Genomic DNA, 14740 nt, shown 5'->3' with positions numbered 1-14740 from the left:
TGTATCACATACCTTTTTTTGACATTTTGGTTTAATAATATGGATGCATGTTTATTCAGATGTAGGGGCCTGAGTTTTTCCTTTTTAAGAAGAAATATATATTATTTGTATACGGAGAAAATATTTATTTACCTAGAATGATTCGATCGACTATACCGTAGGACTATGCATTTTCTTGGTTGCTTTTCTAGTGCATCACAAAAGCACGTGTTCATCTGACATCCCCACACCACCAAACTCGTAAACTAAAGAAAAATCAATTGTTAATATTATTATTATTTTTTCTTGCAAAGCCATCATTCCACCCCGCATGACAGGTGGCCATTGTTAGAGATCTATAACCGACCTTTTAAACCTGCCTCAAACCTCTGCGTAGCCCGTCCGGTCACTGACCGTTTACAAAAAATCGATTCAGCCGAACCCTCATATCCATCTCAAATGTCCGGACTGACCGGCACCTCTTATATCCATCTTAATATGAGGATGATATGTAGGCTTGCGGACGTGTTCGGGCACGCCCGTTCAGTCCGTCATGTAGGAAGCGACCCCATACGAGACCACATTTTATGTTTCTTTATTCATTTTTTCTCTTTCTCTTTCTCCATCAATCATGTGCAAATGGCCGAACATACGAGGAAAGATATGAAAGACGCGGTTGGGCGCACAAAAAAATAAGGGTTCAAAACGGACACGATCGATCACTGACTGGTTATGTCCGCGGGCATTTGAAGGACCGAATTTGCAGGTTTGGGTTATAGATGCTCTTATGCCTCAAAATCACATCAAAGTCTGGCCGTCTGGCTAGTTATCTCAAGCGAGAAAGGTTTTCTACGCAGAGATTAGCTTAGTTTAGAGCATCTACAACCATAACTTACAAATTCGACCCCTTAAATGCTTGTGAACACGTCCGAGCACGCCCGCACACGCTAATTGGTCATGCGTGAAATAATGCATTCAATAACCGGACATCTTAAATATGATACCTTAAATTCATACAAACCATGCAACTACTGTGTCGATGCATTATACACATCATCCGATTACTCCATGAGTGCTAGCATGTCATCGACTATCAAAATTTGCCATGTTTGGCTAAGATGGAGATTAGCCATGGTTGCCCTTACTTTTCCCAGAGTCCTTGTAGTCCTTCTCGCCGAAGTACCGGTCGAAGACGTAGTACGGATCGAGTCGGATCTGCACGCCACCAGAGTTGTCCTCGCCTTTGTTCACCTCCTCCACCTCCTTCGATGGCAGTCCGGCCATTTCACAGACTGCTCGATTCTGCTCGCGGGCGAGGGCGCACGTGTTCTTCCGTTGCCGTTTCTTCAAAATGCGGGCGTGGATAGCTTCCTCCTCCGCGGCCCCCGCGCCGTCGCATCAGCCACCTCCGCCTTCGCCATTTTCTTGGTGAGATAGGCCTCGACGACCCTTATCCTCTCCTTCCTACGGCGGGCAACCCGCTCCCAGTGGGACTTGAAGTCTGCCAGATCGGTGATGGGTAAGGAGAGATTTTCCGCCTGCCGGGACCTCAATGATCCTGCCCTAGAGGAACCGAGCGCCCGTTGAGAGATGCTATGGAGTCGTGGCGGACAGATCCTGCTGTTTACCGGCCGCTGTCCTCGCGGGAGCGGCGGAGTGCGATGCAAACCGACATGCCTCCTCCAATCCGTAGGGGATGCCCCCCTAGTCGATGGATCCGGACTGGTCGGAGTCCGATCCGCTGCCCTCCATGTCAGAGAAGGTCGAAGGTCGTCGAAGGTGCGCTAGGGTGGCGGATGGGAGTGGAGTGAAGTGGCTACGGTTTGCTCCGATGAACGAATGGGGACAAATATATGTGAGATAGATGCGGGCCAAGCGGACGTGCCCGGGCACACCTGGGCTCTTCCATATCGGGCCCATATTTGAGCTGGATATGAGGGGTGCCAATCAGCCCACACGTTTGAGGCCCGTTTGAGGGGTCCAATTGGATCGCGTTTTTGTGACCGATCAATGCCCGGGCGGCCTGCGCGGGCGTTTAAGATAGGGTATGAGGGGTCCGGCTGTAGATGCTCTTAACGCGTTAGGTTGTCCCGCAAACTGGACACTCTATTCACCCCACGAGCACGAATGCAAAAACCGGTCTTCCAAAGATATCCGTATATATTTTAATATTTTAAAATAACATAGAAATTGGAATGAATTACATGTAAATCGAATGATTTTCATTCAAACCAAATGAAACATTCACCATGGACATATTTTAACAAAACTATACCGGACTAGGCTAGACCTAGCCAAATGCCGACCACGACGGATCTCCATTCTCATGACATATCTTTGCCATGTCCGACATCCCATTTGTAAGACTGTCGGGAGCCCTGTCGGATCTCCATTTTCAAATCCACCATATCAACACACAAAAAGCAGAAGTAGGGGAATGCATAACCATGTTGTCCGAACCTGGGTAAATCATTGTGTCCATTTCATGCATTTTGAGTAGTATAGGTCCAAATCTTCGTGCCCAATCCACGAACCACCAAAGGGGACCTTTATCGTCCACATGTCACGCGTGTGTCCTGCACACCGGGCAAGACACCGGTTGTGCAACCCGGTGACTATCTTGGGACCCTAGCGGCGGGCGGCCTCCCATGATCTATCGTTCCTCGCATCTGCAGTGGTCGTGGATGTGCTTGCCTCCACAAACTTGGCTTATTACCCCACTTTCTTGACGCTTTGCCGCAATTGCCCGCGATGAATTTGCCGGGATATAGTGTTGGCCAGCCTGAACATGCGAGGAGGGGTGGCAGGAGTGATGACGTCAGATTCAAAGGGTTTACCAGCAAGCTAGCCTGTATCGGGCAGGCTCGCCGGGTAACATAGGCTGTTGGAATGTTGGAGAAGTCCTTCTGCTCGCAGGAGGCCACGATAGGTGTTGTACAATGGGGAGATGGAGTGAGCAATTCTTGTCCGAAGTCTAGCCACGTTATAGTGGGTGGATACGAGAAGCCAGTCGGAGAGGCATTTAATGTCGGCCAGCACAAGAACATGCGTGTGGTGTTCGGGGTGTCGGAGTAGGTTCCTCGACACAGACGCTAGTTAAATGAAGGTTGGCGAACACTCGGACGTTGTTTCAATGTGAAGAGAAGACGATGCAACGGACGACGCTCTCGGCGGGCGAGCCGCTTCAATGCCAGCTTCAGTGAGTGGCCTCGTTCGCTCTGGTCCAACATGAATGCCGACAGCTGGCTTCGATAGCTAGAAATACGCCCGGGAGAGGGCTTTCTCTGGGCCAGACCAGCTAGACAGGTGTGACAACGGTTCAAACGCCCGCACAATTCCAGTTTATTACGAACAAAGTACATCAAAAACGATCAACAGGCTGATACAAAACCACGTTGAATGACAATACGCCGCGGGTCGGAATGGGTTTTGTGAATTGGCGTTGGAGATATCCTCATATTTCAGTCTAGTTGATCAAAACTACTGACGGGCTCACAGACTCACAGTAAGAATTTGATTCTCAAATTCTCCTGGCTGAAGGCGCTAGAAATCACGTGTAGGATCAGACAGCACCGTTCAGGATAGATTCTTGGTGTGGTCGGATGCGCACGCACACGACGGTTCCCTTCGCCGTGGAGATCTTCTCCGGAGAAGACGAAACTCGCGTCACCGTACGCGACAAAGGATGAACAGCTAAAGTTCATGATGGGCGCTGGTCCTGATGCCGATGAACGCCAGGGGTGCACGCACGCATGCTGTACCCTTACGTTCATCATCAAGTACAGTACACACCGATACGGGAACGTACTACGCCATGTAGCGTACAGAATCCTGGCCGTGCCTAACTGCCTACTCGTGAGTTTGAGTTTGGCATGTACATATACATACTACTCCCTCCGTTTCTAAATATAAGTCTTTTTAGAGATTGCACTAGTGGACTACATAGGGTTGTATATAGACATACTTTAGAATATAGATCCATTCATTTTGCTCTGTATGTAGACCACTAGTCAAATCTCTTAAAAGACTTATATTTAGAAACGGAGAGAATAGATTCATTAATTATGCTTTGTATGTAGACTACTAGTCAAATCTTTTAAAGGCTTATATTTAGGAACGGAGGGAGTACATGGTCTGTAACTCTCAATGTATACATGCGACCAAACAGCGGGCGACGTGTTGTCCAATCTCAGCCATGTTTTGCGTGCCACATTAATGCAATCCCCTGTAATCGGTTCAGATCTCATTGTTCATCAGCACGTTAAGCACACCATATGAACAATATATTTTCGCTGAAAATGATACTCCTAGTACGTATCATCGGTTAAGGTCTCATTGTTCATCAGCACGTTAAGCACACCATATGAACAACAATATATTTTCGAAGAAAATGATAGTACGAATCAAGCAGATTTTTTTTTAAATGGCAAAAAAAACAACAATGGTTTTTAAAGTACTGTGCTTTTGTAGGCTCCCACCGGCAAAGACCACCGCGCCCCACGACACCGCACGCGCACCAACCTTCCGCTCGGGCCCACGGGCCAGTCCACCTCGAGAGCGCCATTCCCTCCGGCGGGGCACCACGTCGCCGCACCTAACGTCCGCCATCGTCTGCCGTCGCCTCGTCATCCGACGGCCGCCGCGGGCCTTTGCCTATTCGGGAAAAAACGACACGATAAGCTCCCGACGCACGCCGACGGGCGACGATATATCGTGCCCCCGGCCCGACGCGGGCCGCCGCGGATCACGCATCCGACGGCCGGACGCCGTCCACGACGCCGCGCTGCGTCCATCTCCGCGCGCGCGGTGGGGCAGCAGTACACGGGCGGCGTCGTGGCGTCGTCGCAACGGCTATAACTGGGACATCCACGCATGTTACCCGCCATATCTTGTCTCCTCCCCTCCCCTCCCCCCGAAGGATTCGTGGCAGCGGCACCAGCAGCAGCAGGCCAGCACGTCCACCCCACCTCCCCCCACCCCTACCCCTACCCCTACCTAGCTGCCTCGCAGCAGGCGGGCCCCGCGTCCAGCTTCCGGCGAGCCGGCGGCGGGCGGCATTACGCTCTCCGGGCCGGTTCATTGACGGAGTGAGGGATGGCGGACCGGCCAGCGCCGCCGCTGGACGGGATCACGGTCGACGGGGGCGGCAGGACGCCGCCGGCGGGGCCGGGGCTGCCGAGGCCTCCGGGGTTCCGGGGTCTGATGCAGCAGCCGTCGCGGCTGGCGTCCGGGGTGCGGCAGTTCGCGTCGCGGGTGTCGATGAAGGTGCCGGAGGTGGTGCCCGGCATCCGGCCGGGCGGCGGGCGGATGACGCGGATGCAGTCCAGCGCGCAGATGGGGCTCAAGGGGCTGCGCTTCCTCGACAAGACGTCCGGCAGCAAGGAGGGCTGGAAGGCCGTCGAGCGCCGCTTCGACGAGATGAGCAAGGCCAGCGGCCGCCTCCCCAAGGAGAGCTTCGGCAAGTGCATCGGTGAGCACCATCCACCGTGTGCTAATCTTTCTCTCTCTTTCTTTCAAACGAAACCGTCAACTAATCTGGTCCGATGACGCCGTGGTTAAGAATGGTAGTCATAAGCAAGTGATTTCTAATTAGAACTACCTACACAACAAACCTGACTAAGTGGCCGGCCACGAGCATGGGGAATCTTTATGTGGTTAATGTTGGGGGCATCTTGTTGTTGCATCCACCATTTTTAGGCTCGGCGACAGTCGTTTCATGTTACCACGAACTGTTTCTGTGTGCCCAAAAGAGTTGTTGGCAGGGTGGGCGCACCGAACCGAGATCCACCATTTGGCCCACAAGAATTTCCTCAAATTTGTGCCTGCGTTGTCCTAAATAGCGCAACACAAAATCAAGTACAGTGTCAGCGCCGCGTTTCCCCCTTTCCTAGCTGCTAATAATTTGGAGGCAATGGCCTGAAAGAAAAAGGTGCTAATCTGGATCTTAGCAATTAATGCCCATGATACAATGTTCGACCAAAGGAAGTAAATAGTTCCATCGATCGAGTAAAGGACCCATCACTAATAACGGGCATGCTTCTTGATCCAAAGGCATGGGGGACTCCAAGGAGTTCGCCGGCGAGCTGTTCGTGACGCTGTCGAGGCGGAGGAGCATCGAGCCGGAGCAGGGCATCACCAAGGAGCAGCTCAGGGAGTTCTGGACCGAGATGACCGACCAGAACTTCGACTCGCGGCTCCGCATTTTCTTCGACATGTAAGCTATAGGGGTTCAGTCTGATTTTAGCATCAGCGTTGGAGTTCATCAATCGAGCCTACTGATGAAATTTGACACCAACAGGTGCGACAAGAACGGCGATGGGATGCTCACGGAAGATGAGGTCAAGGAGGTGGGAATTTGCCCCATGAGATCTGCTGTATTCTGAAACAATGAAAATGAATAATCAACCTGTTTTGTTTTTTCACTCGCTGGTGATAGGTTATTATACTGAGCGCGTCGGCGAACAAGCTGGCCAAGCTGAAGAGCCACGCCGCGACCTACTCGTCGCTGATCATGGAGGAGCTCGACCCCGACGACCGCGGCTACATCGAGGTACGCTAGCCATAACAGACCAGCAGTAGTAGCAGCCATGTTGAAACTTCAGTTCAGAGATGGACGCAGGGTTGCTTAATAAGGTGTACGTGTGCTCTCACCTCCAAATGCAGATTTGGCAGCTGGAGACGCTGCTGCGCGGGATGGTGAGCGCGCAGGCGCCGGAGGTGAAGCTGAAGCGGACGACGTCGAGCCTGGCGAGGACGATGATCCCGATGCGGTACCGGAGCCCGCTGAAGCGGCACGTCACCAGGACCATGGACTTCATCCACGAGAACTGGAAGCGGATATGGCTGGTGACGCTGTGGCTGGCCGCCAACCTCGCCCTCTTCGTCTACAAGTTCGAGCAGTACAAGCACCGGTCCTCCTTCCAGGTCATGGGCAACTGCGTCTGCATCGCCAAGGGCGCCGCCGAGACGCTCAAGCTCAACATGGCGCTCATCCTGCTGCCCGTCTGCCGCAACACGCTCACCACCCTCCGGTCCACCGCGCTCAGCCACGTCATCCCCTTCGACGACAACATCAACTTCCACAAGGTGCTCGCCGGCGCAATCGCCGTCGGCACGGTGGTGCATACGCTCGCACACGTCACCTGCGACTTCCCCAGGCTCATCTCCTGCCCCAGCGACAAGTTCATGGCCCTGCTGGGCCCCAACTTCGGCTTCAGGCAGCCGACGTACCCGGACCTGCTGGCCAGCGCCCCCGGGGTCACAGGCATCCTCATGATCATCATCATGTCCTTCTCCTTCACGCTGGCCATGCACACCTTCAGGCGGAGCGTCGTCAAGCTGCCATCACCGCTGCACCACCTCGCCGGCTTCAACGCCTTCTGGTACGCGCACCACCTGCTGCTGCTCGTCTATGTCCTCCTGGTGGTGCATTCCTACTTCATATTCCTCACCAGGGTCTGGTACAAGAAAACGGTAATTAAATCCTCTGCCCTCCTTACGTATATATACTTGGGTTTCTTTCCTGTAAATTCAAATGTTGATGATCGTTATTTGTTCACTCAGACATGGATGTTCTTGATAGTCCCTGTCCTCTTCTACGCCTGCGAGAGAATTATCAGAAAAGTCCGCGAGAACAACTATCATGTGAACATTCTCAAGGTAGGTTACTGAATTCACATGATTTATTGCTTCTTTCTGACTGTTATCAGCTACGTATTATTAACCAATGTTGCCACATACTATGCAGGCTGCGATTTACCCAGGAAACGTGCTCTCTCTTCACATGAAGAAGCCACCGGGTTTCAAGTACAAGAGTGGGATGTACCTGTTTGTGAAATGCCCTGACGTTTCGCCTTTCGAATGGTACCACTCCATCCTTGCTGCATACATGAACCAAGATACAGTTCATCCGAGGTTCATGCTTACAGTTGGTGATGGTCTTGCAGGCATCCGTTCTCCATCACTTCTGCACCTGGAGATGATTACCTGAGCGTGCATATCCGCACGCTAGGTGACTGGACATCTGAACTCAGGAACTTGTTCGGGAAGGTCAGTTCAGGCAACTAAACTGCAAATGTTTATTCACTATTAAACACAGGAGAGTAGAACAAATGTGTACTATCCAAGAATGAATAATTAAAAATATCCATATTCATACAGTGTTGCGAGGCACAAGTTACTTCCAAGAAGGCTACCCTTTCGAGACTTGAAACTACAGTTGTGGCAGACTCTACGACAGAAGACACCAGGTGAGCTCATTTAACTATTTGGCAACGCAAAATTCAGTTAGTTTCGAGTACAGACTTCTAATATCATCATTGTTGTGTCTCCTTTAGGTTTCCTAAGGTCTTTATCGATGGCCCTTATGGTGCACCGGCGCAAAATTACAAGAAATACGACATTCTTTTGCTTATCGGTCTTGGGATTGGCGCGACTCCTTTCATCAGCATATTGAAAGATCTCTTGAACAACATAAAGTCCAATGATGTAAATTTCTTTCGCTGCAAAGTATTCTCAACATTATATACATATTATAGCTAATGGAGATAACATAACTGAGAAAATGAGTTGATGGAACAGGAGGTGGAAAGCATACACGGTTCTGAGATAGGCAGCTTCAAGAACAGTGGGCCAGGGAGAGCTTACTTCTATTGGGTTACCAGAGAGCAAGGATCCTTCGACTGGTTCAAAGGAGTCATGAATGAAGTTGCTGACAATGATCACAGCGTACTTATCTCACTCTGATATTTTCAATTTCATCTTTCCATATGATTCGAGATGTCCAGTCACATCTATAAAACTGAGCTAAAGTAATATGGCAATTGCAGAATGTCATAGAGATGCACAATTACCTCACCAGCGTGTATGAAGAAGGCGACGCAAGGTCAGCGCTGATTGCCATGGTTCAGTCACTCCAACATGCCAAAAATGGTGTTGACATCGTCTCTGGAAGCAAGGTATTTTCCCAGCTCTGCATTCTCATCTGTAATCCCATTTGTCCTTGCCTCCTTTTCTGACACGTCTCTCGTAGATTCGGACACATTTTGCAAGACCTAACTGGAGAAAAGTGTTCTCTGATTTGGCCAATGCGCACAAGAACTCTCGTATAGGTGAGCTAAATCCACTAAAGTCCTTGTCATGACAGATTTATACTAGGCAGTGCAATAGCTAACATGTACATGAATCTACATTCTACAGGTGTTTTCTATTGTGGATCTCCAACACTCACAAAACAACTCAAGGATCTTTCAAAAGAATTCAGCCAAACAACCACAACTAGGTTCCATTTCCACAAGGAGAACTTCTAAGACCGTACGCAAAGAATTTCAAACAGTTTGCAGATATACTTGTATAGGAAAAGAAATATGATAGCACTCGAATAGTAAATATAGCTTTACAAGTTTTGTTGTACGCTGGGTTGTACAAAGTACATTGAAAGCTAGTGTCACCAGCATGCATAGACTGGAATACTTAGACATATCTGTATTGTAACAGTGAGATTGATTGTATTGTAACAGTGAGATTGATTGTTAGGTTATGCCCCTTGAACACGCAAGCTTTCTCTCTTCAGTTTTTCTGCCCTGACAGTCTCTGCATTGCGCTTATGAACACTACTCTCAGATATGTTCTTTTCTTTTGGAGGTCTGCCTCTTTTTTTAGGTTGAGTGTCACCTGATATAGCTCTATCCTTTCGAGGCCTGCCCCTTTTTTTAGGTTGAGTGTCACCTGATATAGCTCTATCCTTTCGAGGCCTGCCCCTTTTTTTAGGTTGAGTGTCACCTGATATAGCTCTATCCTTTCGAGGCCTGCCCCTTTTTTTAGGCTGATCACTAGGTTTCACACATACATCTTCAGTTTTTCTTTTGGAGCTCTGCATCTTCAGTTTTTCTGCCCTGACAGTCTCTGCATTTGATGGGGACGGCTGAAGCAACCCTGGTAGTGGTGGGTTCTTTGATTGTTGGCCATTTACTGCTCTAACCACCATCTGGTTGCTAGCAACATTAGTTCCTTGCGATGATCTAGCTACCTTAAGTCTGTAGTCAGGATTCTGATGTTTGAATTTGTCCATAACCAGTGTTCTGAGTGGAATGGTTATGTCCAATGGTAGCAGGATCTCCTCCAGTTCAAGCCATTCAAGATCTTCCTGGTCTCCATCATCATACACAACACTGTACCAATTGCTTTCACTGTCATACTTGACAACTTTCCCTGCAAAACACTTGTCTCCAAACTGCTTTCTCACTTTCCGCCCTTCTAGCCATTCACCAAAACGATGATCAACTCGAGATCCTGGAGCATCTCTTACTGAAGGTTGTGAACCAGATGCGAAATCAGGAGGCAAGTCTGGGACACCATTGATAATGATGGCAGGCTCCCTGTATACTTTGACAACAGATGCAGTGTCTGACTCTTCCATGTTCTTGCTCCCCTCCATGACCTGATATTGCACCAATTCCTTGTATTTAGCTACAAACAGCCTGGAGGAGAAAACAAATAGTTTCATCAACAAAATGAGTCGTCATAAGCAAGAAAACTCAAAGAACAACATTAAAGCGAGCACTTTCACAGCTACAATGCAGTATTAGATGAGTTGGGCATGTAGAAACATGCCTGATATTAACCAACACCTAGGATTTAGGAAGCATGACACTTCGCACAGGTGACACGGGTATCATGTCATGGTATGTATCAGGCCTCAATACGGCAGTCTGGCACAGAGGTGAAGTGCAAATGTATTTCTGTTCTAGAAAAAAAGATTTTTTCCAATAACATGTGATGCGTTCCAAGGGCAGGCCTGGCGCAGTGGTGAAGTACTCCCCACTTGTGCCAAGAGGTCCTGGGTTCGAACCAGCCTCTCTGCATTGCACTGTAGCAGGGGTAAGACTAGGTTTCTATAATCCCTCCCCAGACCCCACCTTGTGTGGGAGCTTCTATGCACTGGGTCTGTCCTTTTAACATGTGATGCGTTCCGATACATCTGGCCTGGCCCGGAAGCCAATACTGACAGCCCACCTCATAAAACTAGACTGGCAATAGAAATCAATCAACAATTCGCTGATCAACTGGCTTTGCTCTGCTTCAATAAAATGGGGCAGGGGGGGAAACCCCTTTCTTTCAAAAAATTCGCTGATCAAACTCTGAAACAAAAAACTACTTAAAACATAATAATGCTTGTTAAAATAGCTGTAACTTTGAGATTTATTTCTTTGCACTTTGGGATGGAGTTAACCCATAAGGCCAAGGTTTTCTTCCAAGAAATTTTGCCCCTAAGGTCTATTTAGGGGAGAGATGAGGCCATATAGTAGTTGTTGATACCTTGCCCCAAAAAGCACGGATACAGGGACACGGACACGGCGACACGCATACGGGGACACGGGATACGACATTTTCCAAAAACAGCCTATCGGGGACACGTCAAGTATATATATAAATAAATAAATAATGCCAAAAAGGAAAAAAATAACAAGAGATCGCCCCAGTCAACAGTAACTCTCTTAACATAAGCTCAGAGATGATATTAGTAGTTGGGCCGGCCCAGCTAGTGCATGCCACGGATCAATCTGCACGGTCAAAACTCAAGCCCTATCTCTCTCTGCCCTAATGCTTTGACCAAGCCGCCACTCTCTTGCCATTGCCCCTCCTCTCAGCGATGGATCTCTCAACTCCCCCGCAGCACCTCTCGCCACCCCCCCTCCTCCCAGCGTGCTCCTCTTGCCGCTGCAGCAACGGCAGCAGCGAAGCACAGCAGCAGAGGCACAGCAGCAACTGCGGCAGCGAAGCGCAGCAGCAGCGGCGGCGGCAGAGGCACAGCAGCAGCAGCAGCGTTGGCGGCGGAGGCACAGCAGCAGCAGCAGCACGGTGGCGGGAGGGTGCTCCAGATCCATGCTGCCTGAAGTCGGAGGAGGGTGCTGCTCCGACCGGTGGATTAATCGAGCCCCTCACGTGTCCCCTACGTGTCCCAGCCGTGTCCTCCCTTTTCTTTTCTTTTTTTAATTCATAATTCAGGAAATACGGCGGGATACGCGTATCCCCGCGTGTCCGAGCGTATCCCCGTGTCCGACCGTATCAGCACGGGGATTCGGCAACTTCTGCCGTGTCCATGCTTTGTAGCCTTGCCCTACCACTAAACCTAACCCACTATATCGCACTCGGTTGTTTAGTGCTTCTATATCCTTCTAGACAAAAACCTTACATATTACATATTCGAGAGAACGAACATACTGGATTCCTAAAATAGCTTGTAATAATTCAAGCCAGAGCATCAGTAGAATTCAGCGCCTAAATTTGCTTTGAGAAACACCCATCTAAAATTTCTAAACATATCAAACATAAATTAGGTTAAAAAAATCAGTAAAAGATCTAGACATACCCCAGATTGAACAGACAAACAGAAGTTGTATCTTGTATTCAACAAACATGCACAACACGCTTTTCTGTATATTTTCCAAGCAAGCAAACAAGCAATGTATGTGGAGAGAATGCAAAGTAGCAACATAACTGAAAAAGGGACCAAAACTTTCCTGGAGTTCTGCTAACCAGACAATATGATAATTATGTTCAGGAGTGATCCTAAAGAGATAGCCGTGTCGGTAATGAGCAAGAGTTTAGCTAGGCATGTTTATAGTAAGCTTATAAATTAATTAAAGAGATAGTCTAGCAACATAACATTGGGCAGATCTTTCTGTTTTTAGTAATCTTGTGGGACGTCAAAGAGCAGATGACATGATCACATCCCCAGTAAATGTGTGAATTATACTAAATCACTGACAGTTTCTATTTTTGGATATTGAAAGAATGACATTTTCTCAAGTAAAATGAGAGTACTGATTAACCCATTTTCCGTTTCTAAGCTATCTTGATATTTCTTAGCTATTTTGATGTTTCGCTTGGCAGCAATTGTCATTGTACTGTCTGAGAAGGCTAAATGTGGAGGTTGTGGTTTTAAATCAGAGAATTGTGGTTTCAAAGTTATTCGTAAAAGGTAATTCATATTTATCGTAAGGTTACTAACGTACTACTTCATATGAACTTTTTTCTTTTCTTCATTTACATATAGGCCAAGATGTTCTTAATATGCCGCATCTGGAACATCTACAAAGAGATTAACCATCTGAAGACTCGGCTATCTGGTTTTATTTTAAATGAAGTTGTGTGTGTGATGGAGAGAGAGCAATAAATTTGTGCATGAACTAACGGTGTTGGTAAGAATTTAGGTGTTCCTAAAATTGGTTAGGTGAATACCCTGATCTTGTTAGTCAGCTGGTTGTAACTAACATCGTACACCCTTTTAATGATGACCAGTAGATTGTTGTTTCCATCGAAAGATGAAATATGCCAGGAAGGCAGGAATGATATGTTGTCGGTAGCAAGGCATATTATTCCAGGGTGGCGTCATGACTGAGGAGGTGGGGAGCAAACTGTCACCCATACTTAGAGCATCTACAATCAGACCACCCCCCCCCCCCCCCCCCCCCCCGCGGTCCCCGTTTGTCCGGAACGGATAGACAGGTGAGAGAATGAAAAAGGCCACTCAATCAGACCCTCTACTTCGTCTTCATATGTTTGGGCTGTCTGTGAACCCTTGAACCCTCAAACGTAGTCCATATATGGGGAAGAAATGAGGGTGTTTGGAAAGTCCGCTATATCGGACTCGGCCCATCCCAGACCGCTTTACTTATTTCTTTATTCTTTCTTTTCTATCTCTCTCCATCCCAACAAATCATATGAATGTGTCCGACAATTTAGGCGACATGGTTGTGTGGATGCACAAATGAGGGTTCAAAATGAACACGTTCGGACACTATTCAGATGTGTCAGCGGACATATAGGGGGTGGGTCATATTTGCCCAGTCCGATAGTAGATGCTATTATCCCCTTAGCGGGAGAGGTTAGGAGAGAGCAGACCATAACTTCTTAACTATACGTGCATTGCACGTGCACGCTTACTAGTACAGTATAGTTTTCAAAGTATAACCTAAAATAACAGTCTCTTCGACTTATCGTGTACTCTCTGCTCTCCAAATTAATGGAAACCTAGCTTTGTCCTAAGTCAAACTTGTCTACCAAGTCTAAAGAAAAATGTGCTATCATCGTCCTAAGTCTAATTCGGAAAAGATGACCATTGCAGAGCAAGCTGCATCACCCATGTTCCATCTAAAACTACCCACACGTTTACGAGATCCAGCCGAAACATTTTGCTCCTTAAAGGCCTAAAGGGCACCGGTTATAATTTTTAAAGCCAAAACATGATACACTGTTACAAGGCGTTTGGTCTACTGTGCAAATTTTACAGCAGCATCTCATCGAACAGAAGGGGATGAAGGCAACAGAGTTAAAGCCAAACCTAGGACCGGAATGTAGGGCGCCAGATACGCTGACCTCACCTCGTGCTTGGCGGCGGCGGGGGCGGCGGCAACGGTGCCTCTGCGAGGAGGTCTGTGCTCGAACGGCTCGGGGAGGCGGTCGGTATGCCCGCGACTGGGTGAAGCCGGGACAGAGCTCGCGGGGTCGCACAAACCCTAGGTCGGGATGAGAAGGGCCGGGTGGAGCCGGAGGGCTGGACCCGAGAGGAGTAGGGTTGTACGCCGGGGGAGGCCGTCGAGCCGGCCCCGGCTGCTCCGCGGGAGGGGAGGACGCCGCCGTTGTCGGTTTCGTGCGGGGAGAGGCGGGGAGCACCGGGACAGCCGACCGGATGGCGCCGGACCACGCCACCACGGACCCGTAGGGGCGTTTAGCTTCGATTTTTTTTTTTTTTTTTTTT

General features: G+C 48.8%; 2 protein-coding genes across 5 annotated transcripts; one reads left to right on the top strand and one right to left on the bottom strand.

The window, feature by feature from the left end:
* The first annotated feature begins 4718 nt into the window (after positions 1–4718).
* Positions 4719–9549, top strand: LOC123444962 (putative respiratory burst oxidase homolog protein H). 2 transcript variants are annotated; one of them, XM_045121859.1, is made up of 14 exons: positions 4719–5449; positions 6031–6193; positions 6278–6326; positions 6416–6529; positions 6643–7452; positions 7543–7638; positions 7727–7842; positions 7926–8028; positions 8140–8228; positions 8316–8466; positions 8560–8706; positions 8808–8936; positions 9011–9089; positions 9178–9549. In XM_045121859.1, the coding sequence occupies exons 1-14, from the start codon at positions 5074–5076 to the stop codon at positions 9285–9287; spliced, it is 2532 nt and encodes an 843-aa protein (XP_044977794.1). In that variant the 5' UTR covers positions 4719–5073; the 3' UTR covers positions 9288–9549. The 2 variants fall into 2 exon arrangements, with proteins under 2 accessions (XP_044977794.1, XP_044977793.1); XM_045121858.1 differs by having other exon boundaries at positions 4725–5449; positions 6643–7638.
* Positions 9304–14713, bottom strand: LOC123444963. 3 transcript variants are annotated; one of them, XM_045121860.1, is made up of 2 exons: positions 14364–14713; positions 9304–10457 (listed from the first exon to the last, which is right to left on the bottom strand). In XM_045121860.1, the coding sequence occupies exon 2, from the start codon at positions 10412–10414 to the stop codon at positions 9515–9517; it is 900 nt and encodes a 299-aa protein (XP_044977795.1). In that variant the 5' UTR covers positions 10415–10457; positions 14364–14713; the 3' UTR covers positions 9304–9514. The 3 variants fall into 3 exon arrangements, with proteins under 3 accessions (XP_044977795.1, XP_044977797.1, XP_044977796.1); XM_045121862.1 differs by having other exon boundaries at positions 14324–14695; XM_045121861.1 differs by having other exon boundaries at positions 14359–14695.
* Between the last annotated feature and the right edge of the window lie 27 nt (positions 14714–14740).

Source organism: Hordeum vulgare, chromosome 3H (assembly GCF_904849725.1).
Source record: "Hordeum vulgare subsp. vulgare chromosome 3H, MorexV3_pseudomolecules_assembly, whole genome shotgun sequence".
Lineage (NCBI taxonomy): Eukaryota > Viridiplantae > Streptophyta > Magnoliopsida > Poales > Poaceae > Hordeum > Hordeum vulgare.
Note: the sequence above shows the minus strand (reverse complement) of the source record. Positions and strands in the feature narration are given on the sequence as shown.